The following is a 13991-nucleotide window of genomic DNA, read 5'->3' as shown; positions in this document are numbered from 1 at the left end:
CATGCAGACCCAAGCAGGTCAGGAAACACGAGCCAGTGCTGTCCATATGGACTCTGGCCGGGATGGCAGAGCCACCAGCACAGGCTCCAGCGTGGCTTTCCTGGCTTTGTTGACGGGTAAAGCTTTATCACTGTTAAAACACCATTTGTTGCTGTGACTTTTCCCCCCCTTCTTAAATGTCAACTTGAAAAGAAAAATTCGGGAAAGGTCACTTACCAGAGAGACTGGCACAGCTCCAGTCACTTGGATAAACATGTGTAGGGTCAGCTGCTGCAAGAGGGGATTTTAAACCAGTTATTTACCTGGTTGAACAAGTGTTGTGTTTCTGCAGAAGAGCGAGACTTTATGTACCTTGCAGGAGGCAATCAATCTCCTCACCACCCATCCATTGCTGCTGGGATTGTTAACCATTTGGGGCACACAGGTAGAGAAGATGCTTAGCTCAGGATGCCAAATTTCCTATTTAAGAGGGCACGAGCACCCGTGAAATCCCCAGGCTTACTCTGAAGACTGGGACACTGCTAGCCTGACACTATGGAGAGCTTAGAGAGCTAGTCAGCAGTAATCTCACTGGACCCCTTCCTCAGGTGGAACCCACTTGGGCTGCTCTGCACCCTTGCATGGCATGGGGCTGGTGACCATTGGTTCTTCAGGCCAGTTGAGCCACTAATTCTGGGCTGGAAGCAAAGTGCCAGAGACCCCGTTAGTGAGGAGCAGCATTATCCGTACCTGGATGCACACAGAGCAGATCTGGAGCAAGGTGCACTGGGTCCCGTTCTTATGGCAGCCTGAGACCTAGTGCTCCCTTCCCTCCTGCTTTGCCAGGTGGTAAAAAAAGGGTAACAGCAACACTCCTGAAAATTCCCCAGCTACCCAAAGGCACAGGTGACCAGGGGCTGCTTTTGCAATGCAGTCAGCAGGTGTGCTGATAAGGAGCAGTCCCTGCAGGCACAGCCCCGTGATGCCCTTTATCTGCTGCCTCTGCACTTCATCTCAGCAGGTACTTTTGTCTCTCACCTGGTGAGTTTCTACCACACTGCTGAATGTGCTGGCTGCAGCCAAGAAAAGGATTTGACTAAAATAATAAACCACTTGTCTTCCTGTCCCAGCCTTCCCTATGGCTTCTCAACAAGGGAAACTTCACAATTCTGTTGAACAACATCTGTTGATTTTTGCCCTTGTTTATAAGCAGTATGCTATTTATGACTTGCCCAGAGCGCTCCATAGCTCAGTAGTTCCCAAACCAGCACAGGGACCAGAGCACTTCCCATGACTCCACCAGCCAGATGGGTCTGCTGCTAACTGGGCTTCCAGACCACCACCAGCTGAACACACTTGGTTGATCAAGGTCCTGCCTGAGAGGGGCACCATCTCCATCCACCCAGCATCCTCTCACTGCCCAGCATCCTTCCTGCACCCAACACTTCTGCGAGGGCTTGGAAGAGACCATCACCTCCACAAGCTGGGAAAGCTGGAGTCACTCCAGAGGAGTGGCACCTACCCCACAGCAGGCAGGGAATAGCTGTGCAAGTGCCTGCTTCATGGTAAACCCCTGTGGCCAGGCTTGCTGAGCAACTTCCCGGCAGCAGCCCCAGTTTCAGCGGGGAGGAGAGTGTGCTCCTGCCAGACCTTCAGCAGCCCCAGCTCATTCTCCAGAGACATCAAGCCACGCTGCATGCCGGGCCAGACCAAGGGATTTGGCACAAGAACTCTTCCCACAGCAAAACAGGCGCTCACTGTCTGTGATCGACTTCAGCTCAGCTGACAGTGCTTACTCCCAAGTAAAAGCTGAGCACACAGCCTTACTCGGGACAACTCCCAGGCTGTGGGCACCTGAAGGCTTATGCTGACCTTGTAAGGAAGCCTGAGCCAGCCAGGGTCCCCACGTCAGCCCCTTCCCAAACACCCAATGCTGCTGGAACATAACAACTTGCTGTGTGCAGTGGCCTCCAGCAGCCACGTGAAGGGGACACGGCCACAGCCGTGCAAGGTCAAAGGCGCGAGGGCTCTGCTCAATGGGAAACCACCACCATGAGGCTTTCAGAAGTTCAGCTAGACAGAAGAACTGTCAGCAGTAGGAAAAGGGCAGCTGCTGGTGCTGCCAGTAAAAGCAAAAAAAGGAGAAATCAGCCCACCACAGCTTCCGATCGGATGTGACAGCACTGTCTGAGGTCCTCAGCAAACCAAGTGTGTGTTGCAAGCGCAGCAGGAGACCCAGGAGCTCCCAAGTGAGGGGAAGTGGAGAGCTCCAGGGGTGTGGGGAGGGGAGCCACCTAAAGCACCCCTGAATGTGCACGAACCCACAGGCAGCTCTCTGCACCTGCTCACACACACGCTGGGAGGCAGCCCAGGTCCTGGTTACATGTGTGCCACAGCCCTGTTAATGCTCGTGTCCCGTCCTGGCAGCCTGCCCCGAGCAAGGGGTGGGTTTTTCCAAGAAAACCAGAAACAGATTGTTCCGTATAGCTGGGGAAACTAAGAGCCTCTAGCATCCTTGTGCTGGCCAGGGAAGATGGCTGCAGGCAGCCTGTTCCCAAACAGAGCAAAGCGTTCCCACCAGGCCCCCCACGCCCTTGGAATAATTCAGTTTTTGTGGAATCCAGTCACTTAAAAAAAAAAAAAAAAAGGAAAAACAACACAGAAAACCCTTCCCCAGGCCTGCAGCAATATTTTGTCTGTAAATAATCTAGAGAGCAAGGTCACATTCCCAAGTGGGGAGCACACTGTGGGGAGGGTGGGCAGGGGGCAGAGGGGGATGTGGAACAGGGAATGCACAACCCCCAGCCCCGGGCACAGCCAGGCTGGGGACCAGGGGAGAGCAGGAAAAGGGGGCTGGGGGAGGAGGCAAAGCAGAAAAGGGCTCTAGGGGTAAGAGGCAAGATGATTTCACCTTTCATTCACCAGCTGTCCCTGAATCAGGGAAAAACCTGCCACCTCCATCCTCCCACACTTCAGCACATCTCATCACAGCAAGATGGTGTGTGGCACAGAGCTGAGCAGGGCTCAGCCTGCCCTGCTGCTGCTCCGTGGGGATGGTGGCAGCACCTCACGTGGGCAGGAGCTGCCCTGCTCACCGGGAAGCGTCCTGCACCACTGGTGCATGGCTGCAATGATGGAACCATGCACAGTGCCAGGGAAGCTGTGGCTGTCCTAGCCCAGTGCTCCCTGCAGGGATGGCACAGATGTGCCAACCCTGACCCCCCTGGCACTCACTGAGTTTGTGCCACAGGCACTGAAGTCCAGGCTTTTCTGCATTGCTGCTGGAGCGGGCTCTCGGCGGCAGCTCCAGCATGGCCACCAGTACTGCCCACAGCTGCTGGCAGCCCACAGCACCCAGCTGAGCCCTGCCAAGGGCAGCTCCCCGGGCACAGCGGGCATGTGGCTCCAACAGTTCAAAGCCCTTTGCCAGCCGTGCAGGAAGGGGAGCAGGGGCACTCTGGAAACCACCCACAGCCTGGATCGAGCATGGAGCAGATGGCAGAACAAACAGCGCCGGGATTTCTGTTTCACATAATCTTCCACCCTGCTCACTCCCACGCTTAACCTTTTCCTCCCATGGAGCAGGACTTTGCTTGGAAAAAGTGACCAGGAAACCTGGAAGGGTTTCAGAGTGGCAGGTGTTCTGCTCTGAACATCAAGGATAATACACAAGACCCCAGATGATTTTTCTTTTATTTAAAAACAGACACAGGCAAGATTTGTGCTGTTTTGTGCCTTTTTTCAAAAGAGTTTATGAGTAATTCTTTTTCCTTTTTCTAGATGAGGTGAAGGGTGATGCTGCTGTGGCAGAGAGCTGCCTACAGGACTGGCAGTGAGAACACTTAAGGATGGCAGGTTCTTCCTGCCACAGCCGTGAGTGACCTGTGCTGTGCAGCAGCCCTGGCAGGAGGGGTGCTCAGGCTGGGACTGCCAGTCAGGCACTGCAGGTCTCTGTCCTTCAGGGCACGTAGGTGTTTGGGGGAAAGGAAAAGAAAAAAAAAAAAAGGAGAAAATATTAAAACCTTGCACATTTTAGACTATTCAGAGCCAGAAAGCTCAGGGGTTTCTGTGGAGTTGGGATAGAAACCACTTACTGACTGTCTGACTGCAGGCCAAGGCTTCCAGAGCAGGCAGTGGCTGTGCAACAGCCCCAGACCCCTGTGACAGGAACACTGTCACAGTCTGTCACAGCCCAGTGGTGCTGCTTTGCAGGGGGCTGTGTGAGGATCCAGCACAGCCCAGGCAGAAATGCAGCCCCTCCTCAGCAGCACTGGCACCTGGAAACACCAGCAATCCAGCTCGGGTATGAAATGCTCAGGGAACCTCATCACTTGTAGGCTCCCAGTATAATTAGGTTCCACATTTAAATCTCTGCTGGATATCAGGAAACAAACATTTGCCTTGCCTGTCAAGCACCATCAGCTCCCAGCTGCCACTGATCACGCCACCACCGTTTTACAAGGTTGTTTCACTCATGACTGGTGGAATTTGTTCTTGCTCATGCATCAGAATCATCAGAGACTCATCTAACCACCACCCACCCAGCGCAGCACCTGTATGGCCACTCCTTCATGGGCTCGTGCTTGGCACCAAGAGGCAGCCATGCCCATGCTGCCAGGCCAGCACAGCACTGCGTGCATCCCAGCAGGGCCGTGCTTGCAGCAGGCAGGCTGCTGGGAGCTCTGGGAGCACATCCTCTGTTGAAGGAGAGTTGGGGAAAGCCCCAGGCTGGCAGGGGCACAAAGCAGCCATGTCCAGCCAGAGGAGCAGCAGGGTCCAGCCTGTGTGCCAGCAGGTTGGGTGATGAGAGAGCTTTTGCTGGCAATTCCCAGAGAGAGAGGAGTAACCACTGTCTGCCCTGCACCAACTCCTCACCTGAGCCACATGGCTCTGCCTGTGTTTTAGGAGTTCCCAATGAGCTCATCGTAAAGCTTCATAATTAATGTTTCAAAATTTAATTACAACAGCCTGGGATTCTCCTGAAGACAATAATAGCTACAAGGAAGAAGCCAACCAGCCATTAGGTAGCACACTACAAACAGTGCTCTCTCCCCAGCCTTTGATGAAGTCAAGTGGTTTTGCCCTTTTACTATTATGCATTGTAAATTAAAAGTGCCAGCAAGAACTCCTGGCTTTGGAGCAGGCTGCCCAGAGCAGAGCTCCAGCTGCCACGTCCAGGCCCCCCAAGTGCAATGCAGCACAGAAATCTCCCCTGTGCTTAGAGTGAACCAGGCCACCCTTCCCCACACTGCTTCTTAAGTATATAAGCCACATTTGATAACAAAAAAAGACAGTACCAGATGCTGTAAGCAGGGTGTGGGGTTCCTGCTGTTACTCACCATGTGCTGAGCTGTTCAGAGACAAACAAAAGAGCAGGTTGGGTCAAACACAAGAACTTCCTCAAGTGAACTGTAGTGACAGGTCAGAATCATTAAAGGGATTAAATGCAGAAAACACTAACTTTCTGCAGGGTCTACAGTGGCTGTCTGCACACAGGCTTTTCAATGCCCTGCACTGCAGTCTCTTACTACAGACCTCCACAGTTTCACTCATCTCCATGGCCAGTGTGGCCCCAGCTGAATTTAAGCACTCATTTTAGCAGGTTTAATTCTTAACTGAAAGAAATGTGCAACACACACCAGCTTGGGTGAACATCCAGAAACCATGAGATTGCCAATGGGCAAGTACCAGTTCCAGGCTGTAGTGCTAGAAACTTACCACAGGCTGGGCAGAAAGACACAGCCTGTTTGAAAAGAGACTTTGACAAAGAAAGCCAGGTCCTCTCTTCCACCTCTCATTTGAATTAAACAAATAGACCAAGCCCAGGCAGAGAAAAAAATCCAACAAAACGATCTCATTAGTTCAGCAGAGAGTTGATTTTTAGGCTTCCTGCATTTGACTTCAAGTAAATCAGGATTTTATGTTTTTATTTTTAACTCTGTTCTCATTTAAAAACTCCAGTTAGTGTCAGGATAATTGTTAACAATTTGAAGATAACATTTAAAACTGTTCCTAATAATGGCAGCATTTAAGAAGGAATTACACTGATACCTTTTAAACCTGAAAGCAAGATTTCCCACCTATGGCTGCTCTCTCCACAAAGCATTTTGTCCTGGCAAGGACAAAGCAGTTCGAGTCTGGTATGGAAAGCAGTCGGAGAAACAGAAGTGAAACCTAGAAGTTTGCTTTCATTATCTAAACAGAATGAGCACAAGAAGCGAAATTATGTGAATAAATGCTGTGCCACTTGGCCTTTTTTCTTTCCAGTGATTCTCTGGGGTTTTTTTTTGGTTGTCCAATTGCTAAGTCATTTGTAACAGGGCTCTCCTGTCCTACCCAGGCTTGGGTACCACCCTGCAGTTTGCATGGGCAGAAAAGGACACAGCACCAGCACCAATTTCTCCAGTGAGACGTGCCAGACCAGATTTTTTGCATACCACAGCAAAGCAGTTCACCACCTGCCATATAACACCATCCTGCAACTCATGTTTTTTGAGCTCTAACAGCGCCTCATTTTTTCCAAGTCAAAAAGAAACCCACTGGCCAGTTCAGTGCTCTTAAGACTGATGAGTAAATTGCTTTTTCCTTTAATGAGCAGCTGGGCTGCTGCAACAGCACTGCAACCTTGGCCCGTGGTTACAATGTGTGCCCCTTCAGAACAGAGCTGGGTAGGGGGCAGGTGCAGCACCAGCAGGTAACACTGACAGCTCCTGTGAGCACCACTACGAAGTGGGAACACTGCCTTCCCCATCCCCCAGCCCTCCACAGGTCTTCACACACAGCAGAGCAGGAAAGACTCAAAACTGGCATGAGCAGCCAGGTGATGGAAGAGCCCAGCCAGCACCTTCACTCCTTTTCCCTCAAATGCAAGGTCCTGCCAGCACTCGGTGCCTTGAAGCAAGCCAGGATTCTGCAGGCAGAGGCACGCTGGGGCCCAGCAGAACCTGCAGCAGTTGCAAATCTCCAGATAGGATGAGCCTGCTGCATCCACCACAGGCCCAGGAAGTACAACAGCCAAAAGCTGCCCTGAGGATTAGACACAGCCTTGTACTGAAACACCACCTACTCCCTCTCTGCCTTTAAAGGAAGAAACAGCAGCATCTTGCTTCTCTTTTCTGTAGCAGATGAGCAGCAGTTTTCATTTGAGAAATACATTACTTCATTAAGACAAACTGTCATGCTGAAACTGAAATTATTTTTTTTTTAAATCAGAAGTCATGCAAATGTAAGTTAGTCTGAACTGCCCTGAAGGCAATAGGGCTCCAGTGATTTAAGTCCTCCTCCTCAATCCTACATTCCATGTCAGCAGAGAGCAGCTCAGTGAGCATGGCTCTGGCTAGGATGGGCAGTTACCCCCCTGTGCCAGGTTCCAGCAGCCTGGGCTGTGCCCCCTGCTCTCAGGGGACTGAGCACAGGCTCCCAGCAGAGACCAGAGCAGCCTGGCTCCAGGCAGTATTGCCACTCACTGCAGAGCTGCGCTGCAGCCTTCTGACTCAGCCTCGCAGCTTTCCTGGCTCTTAGAAAGCCCACTCCCAGCTTCTCCCAGGCCAAGAAAGACTGGTAAATGATCTTCAAGCTGCACTTTGGAAAGGGTCAGATTTACACCAAAAGCTGATGTGACTGTTAAAGGGCATTTCCAGGCTGGGTTTGTTGGTTTTTTTTTTTTACTTTTCCAGAGCACACTGTAAAAGCCAGCATAAATATCCTCTCTGCTATTGTTTTTGTGGAGCCTGCCAGATCAGATTACACTGAAAATCAAGATACAGATATTTTATCTTTGTTCTGTTTGGCACAGGAGAGACATTTGACCTCTGTTTAGAGCATTTCTTGCCCTGTTGTTCCCCATGCCTTTCATCATACATCCCTCAAGCATCCCACGTTTTAGAAACTACTTTCAGTTCCCAGGACCCACCAGCTCACTCCCACTGTGGACAAAGTTTTGGGCACTGCAGCCTCCTGGATGACTGCAGGCAGATACCCAGAGCACTCAGATGCCACACACAGGCATCATCCCTGCAGGAACTTGAGAGAGGAACTGAGCACAGTCCTGCACCATGGACTCTTAATCCCTTTGCTGAGAGGAGGCAAGCTGGAGTTTAGAGAACTGGAAGTTGGAGAACAAGCAGACGTTTATTCAGAGCCAGCAGCGTGAGGGGGAGGACCACCAGCTCCTTCCTGCCTCCGTGGGACTTACCATCCCTGAATGCCCCTTTTTGTCCTTCTCCCCACATCTGTGGCCGGCCAGCACAACGCTGCTCTGTCCAGCGCAGGGCTGTGGCCGCTGCACGCCTGCCTCAGGGCCCAGTGGCCAGCAGAAGGAGAAGCAGGGTGGCCACTGCCAGCCACAGTGATGCTGACCTGGCTGCCAGGCTGAGCTTTCCCAAGAGGAAGTTGGCTGCCCGCTGGACTTGCAGATTTAACAGGCATCAGAGCCCCCAGCTTGGAGACAGGGGCATGAGACCAGCCTTTAAAAGAGTAAAGCCCAACACCCTCAAAGAGTACAGCTGCTCAGCAGGACTAATCCAAGCAGGTTGAACTCCACCAACACATTGCACAGTTGTCATTATAACAAGTACCAGAAACTCCAGTTTCAGTAAAAAAGCATGCACATGTGAGAGAGGCAGCAGCAAGTCTTGGCAGAGAAGAAACAAGAGCTCTGTCACTCTCTACAAGCAGGAGCAGCTCTCACAGGAGCCTAATTGCACCCACCTATGTTAGTACACTTTGGAAAGCTATGGCCTACAAAACCACCAGGTTGTTTCCAATCATGATGGTGAAGATGGACCTCTTGGACAGGATTTTCCACTCAGGCTGTGTTAGCTCTAGTTTGGACCGCAGGACTGCATTGGAGACTGGTATCAAACTGCTCTGGTGCTCCACAAGTCCTTATCTCAGGTCAAAGCACCAGCACTATAAACTGATGCATCCAGGTAACCACCAAAACACTCACTGTCTGAGCACCAGCACCCAGCGGATCTAATAATCAGAAAGGTTTTTTAAAATAAAAATACTTAACATTTATTCACCTTTGAAGTCACCATAGTAAAATTGTACACATTGTGAGTAACCCAGTAACATTATTCAAAAGCTACCAGAAACAAAAGGCAATTTGTACAACCACTGAAAGAAATACACAGCATTTTGAAAACAGAGTGAAATATTACTAAAACAAGACAACGCTTGATACGCACTACAGTGACAAGAACCAGCATTAAGTTTTAAACAAAAATAAAGATGTCATGGCTACAAGTATTATACAGTGATAAATACTTCAAAAATATATTAAGATATATGGAAATTCTCATTTTGTAAGGGAAATCCAGAGAAATTCCAGCCTTCACTGGATTTCAATATACCAATTAAGGTTTAATATTTAAATTCTTTTCCTTTCAGTAGGAACCAGTACTGCAGCCATTACTGTCCTGTATCAATACTTACCTTCTTGTAGTGTAATGAATTCAGCCTTATGTTACATTAAGCCCTAATGCTTCTAGCATCACAGGCACCAACTGCCCTAAATCAACAAATGAGTTGCCTTTTGATTACAAGTGCTGTGCACCACGTTAGATCACAGTCAATGTTCGCCCACTTTACAGCATTAATGAATGCGGGTTCCAAACTTTCCTCCATGTAAATAAGACGTCTTGAACAGAGGGTTTAGTAGCAAGCCCACCATAATGTTTTCCTAGCATAACATCAAGCACTCAGAAGTTACAGTACATGAACCATGCTAAAGTTTCAGTTACACCTTCAAAAAAGAAAGTCCAGAGGATGTTTGGAGACAACAGGTTTTGAACGTGCACAAATAGTGCTCTAGTACACATTTGTTTGTGCTGTTACTGGGTAGTGAGTGAAGCAGTTTATAGCCAAGGATTTGGTGAGGCAGTTTTCTGAGCCAGTTTAAAAATATAGACTTCTTCTTAGAGGGTCTGTTCTATAGAAAATAAAGTGAAATCTGGTACATTGTCAGTTTTGAGAGTACTTTCCCTCGGCAAGATCCGTTCGTGGCCTACCGCACCAAGAGAAAAGCCAATCCTGCCATGCCGATGCCCGCCGCCGCTGCCATGATGGCATTGCCAATGGTGCTGCTCTGCTCGGCCGCCTCGGAGCCGTGTCTGCCAAAGAAGTGACAGAAGCCATCCTGCAACAGCAACAGAAAGGACACAGAGTTGCTCAGCTTGCAGTTAAGTGGATTTCTTTAACAAGCCTTTGAGCGCAGTTTCATCCTCCCCGCTCAGCCTCTGTCAGCTGCAGAAGACTTTATTCCAATCATGGAAGTCTCAACCCACTGCCTTGGGCACAGGCAAAAACATTTTGTGAGAGCCTTTGCACAAGGCAACAGAAAGGAGTACTACAAGTGCTTGCATACTTAGCTCGAGACAACTGGACACTTCCTATTGAGATGCTCAGTGTGCCATTACATATTTTTGCCCTTTTAGGCAAGTTTCTCATGGAAGTTGCCAGCACTGTTCCTCCTACTTTAAGTTTCAGAAAGCACCTAAAGCTTCCATAAAGGATATGGAAATTTCCACTTTTAAGACAGGAGGCCAAAGCCAGTCCCATCTCGGTGGATGTGGGACTGATTACACACTCTCTTGGAAGGGCCGGGTGGACACTGCTCAGAGCTGACCTATGACAGAGCAAAGCTGGCAGCTGCTCTCCCAGATCATTGTGATAATCAGAAGTGGCAGCAATACAACTCCAGATGGTCATGTTTGAACTCTGCTCCGCAGATGTCTATGTAAACAAGTATACTCTTAATTTCTTCCGGAACTTTGTTCTTTACACTTTGATTTGTGCGAACAGGCAATATGATTTTGCCGATTTTGCCAAGTGACAGTGTATGCTGCAGCCAACCACCACACTGTTCTGAGCGGCCAGATGGGCCAGTGACCACTGGAAAACCAAGTTCATTTTGGTCTCTGGAAAAGTCAACGAAACCAGTGGCTACTTCCCCTCCGTCCTATTTTTAGTGCTTATTTGTACTGACATAAAGTATTCCACTAGGACTGGAAATAGGAAACGAGCAGTTTTGTGGGATAGCTGACATTTTGTTCAGAAACGCAGGCAGAGCTGCACCAATGCCTTAAAAGCTGTACCTCCAAGTGTGCATCTCTCGGGGCAAAATGCCCACACCTTCCTCCCCAGGCCTGACCTGACCGGCTTCGGGACGGACAGGAACAAGAACCGCAGGTGTACTTAAGAACAGGCCCAGGTTTGTGCTCACACCTGGGAGAGGACCTGTGCCAGCCGGCTCGCCGAAATCCACAGGATTTCGTCTGTGGACCCGAGGGGAAGGCAAACCTCGCTCCCTCACCCAGCAGCATCACTCGTGCGGTATCAGGAGGCTGCATCCCAACGGGACCATGCGCGGGCACCCGGAGGGATCTGGCTACGCCGCCGCAAACTGGGCCCCAGCAGGCACCCCAATGGCCCAGCGCACACCCACGGCGTGTCGCGATGGCCAGCAGCGAACGGGGACACACCGCGTGTCGCGATGGCCAGCAGCCCCGGGGACACACCGCGTGTCGCGATGGCCAGCAGCGAACGGGTGCACGCCCATCGCCGGCAGTAACACAGGCACGTCTGCACCCGGGAAGAGCCGCTGCACGGAGCCGGGGGCTGTCCTGCCCCGCTAACCGGGGACGGGACGAGGGTCCCGGCACCCGCCCCAGGCCGCTCCCCGCCGCCCCGTCCCCGCTCACCCATCCGCCGTGCGCCTCCAGCCACTCGCCGCGCTCCTCGGCCAGGTACGCGGCCAGGTGAGCGGCCAGGCAGCGCGGCCCGTCGCTGCAGCCCCGCTCGGCCAGCGCGGCCGCCAGCGTGCCGGCGAACACCACGAGCGCCAGCAGCCGGCCCCAGTTGAGGCCGCCGTCGGCCTCCAGCTGCGCCGCCACCCTGCCCAGCAGCGCGGCCGCCTCCCGCGGCTCGGCCCGCGCCAGCGGCGCGCAGGAGCGGAAGAAGGGCCGCTCCTGCCGCTCCAGCTCGGCCGCCGCCCGCCGCAGCGTGGCCGCCGTGGGGCTGGGGGCCAGCGCGGCGCTGCCGCTGCGGTGCTGGAAGTAATCCTCCAGCAGCAGCGCCGTCTCCTCCTTCAGCGAGCGCGGCATGGCGGCTGCCCACGGCGGCGGCCCCGCAGCAGCAGCTGCCGCCGACTAAGAGGCGGGGCGGCCCCTCCGCCCGGCCCGGCCCGGCCCGGCCCGGCCGCTCCCCCTCCTCCGGGGCGGGGCCAAACGGGACGTTCCCATCGGAAGGGGACCGCCCGCATCCCTGGAAAGACATCTGCGGCAGATTGCTGCGGGCCTCGCCGGGCAGCCGAGGGAGTTATCGGGTGCTGGCTCTCAAATACTCGTTTTAATGCCTTTTGGGTTTTTTGTTCCACATTAGTGGCCCGCCCGAACCTGTATTCTTTTCATCAAAGGAGATACAGTTTTTTCCAGGGTCATGGGGTGAGTTTTTTACCCAGCAAATGCAGTAGCCTTTGCTTTTTGATGAGCATATAGGCAAAATATAGGATTAGGACCTTCATGGTGTAAAGGTCGGGCCCTTCACACTGCTGGTGTTAGGTAAAGGAGCTGAGAAAGACGCTCGCCAAGGGTGTCATTTGCAGAGCACAGGAGCTGCCCGGCGGGACACCTCCTGTGCACCCGGGGAGCGCCGAGCACCGCCAGCTGCTTCCCAGCCCCTCGAGGCTCCCCTGAACACCGCCTCAAGGCCGGTGTCACGCCCGGCACAGGGCACACCCTGTGTGCGTCCTGCCCGGTGCCGTTTGCGGGTGAGGTGCTGAGGGTGGCCTGGCGCAAAGCCTGGCTGTGCCCGCGCTGTCACAGCACAGCCCCGCTGTGCCCGCGCCGGCACCGCGGCCGCTCTCACCTCTTGTCCCACAACCGGCTCAAGGTGCCCTGCGCTTCAGCACAGGACTGCTTGGCTACACTCCATCTATCTTGAGATACAGCTGTCTCCATGTTACATCCCCATTAGAAAATCTAAAAATAGGTGGTTGGAATCAATCCTGTTGCAATTTCTCAGATCGCTATCAAGAATTGGCCTGATTCCTTAGAGTCCCTCCTAAGGCAAACTTTAGTTCTACATCCCCGTACTTGGCTTTTGTTTTGTTTTGAAGCAGGGAATAGAGTCTGTTTATGTGCTAGAGCATTGGCTGGAATGAGATCTTTACTTTTCACAAGAGTTTTACACACATGCTTTTAAAACTATTTTTCCTTATGATTGTTAATCCTGGAGCAGGAATTTCCTATTGCATTCCTCACAGCAGGAGTGCAAGAGGGAGAGGCTGCTCTTTCTCTAGCAATATCCCTTTCCACCCTTCCTGTTTATATAGCATTTTTGTTTAACAGGACAGAGCAGTCTGATAGTGCCAGCCCCAGCTACAGCTCCCTTCTCTCCACACGTTTATGGAATAGAGGTGTTTCTGACACAAACAGCTTGACATACCAAAAGGGAAATCTCAAAACCATGGGTTTTCCAAAGCTTCCCTGGACAGCATTTAGTGAGTAAAAAACACAATGGATACTTCAGTGTCCTGTTCCTCTAAGTGTCATTTATCTGATGGGAAGTTGAGGCCCATCCTGGTTGATGTTTTCACCATTGCCTCGGGAACAAAGAGGTGATTTTTGCAGGTGGCAAGCCCATGCACCCTCACACACAAGGCAGTGGCCCTGAAGTGCAAAACCCACAGCATTTCTCCATGCAAGAACAGAAGTGCAAGATCCAGTGTCAGACTCATTCTCATTGGATCCGGTGACAGTTTGGGCACTGATGTCACCCAGAACAAGCTGGCTCAGCACTTTCCCCAGGCCCTCAAAAGAGGGCAAAATGAAACAATGCACCTAAATGAAGAAGGTGCTTTTTTTCAGTGAGTAAACTGAGTACTTCCACTAGCCACCTTCAGGCTGACAATAAAACCTACACTGAAGTCGAGGGGACAGCTGGCCACAGCTCAGCTCTCTCCTGACGAGGCAGAAAGCTGAACTGCTTAACCTCCAGGTGAGCTGCAC

At 51.8% G+C, this 13991-nt stretch overlaps 1 protein-coding gene across 1 annotated transcript; it reads right to left on the bottom strand.

The window, feature by feature from the left end:
• Positions 1 to 8971: 8971 nt before the first annotated feature.
• On the bottom strand, positions 8972 to 12171 carry BCL2L10 (BCL2 like 10). The gene is made up of 2 exons (XM_053955241.1): positions 11685 to 12171; positions 8972 to 10120 (listed from the first exon to the last, which is right to left on the bottom strand). Exons 1-2 carry the CDS (start codon positions 12084 to 12086, stop codon positions 9989 to 9991), a joined length of 534 nt encoding a protein of 177 aa, XP_053811216.1. The 5' UTR covers positions 12087 to 12171; the 3' UTR covers positions 8972 to 9988.
• Between the last annotated feature and the right edge of the window lie 1820 nt (positions 12172 to 13991).

The sequence above is a fragment of the Vidua chalybeata genome, chromosome 13 (genome assembly GCF_026979565.1).
Source record: "Vidua chalybeata isolate OUT-0048 chromosome 13, bVidCha1 merged haplotype, whole genome shotgun sequence".
Taxonomy (NCBI): Eukaryota; Metazoa; Chordata; class Aves; order Passeriformes; family Viduidae; genus Vidua; species Vidua chalybeata.
This window is presented reverse-complemented; position numbering and strand designations above follow the sequence as displayed.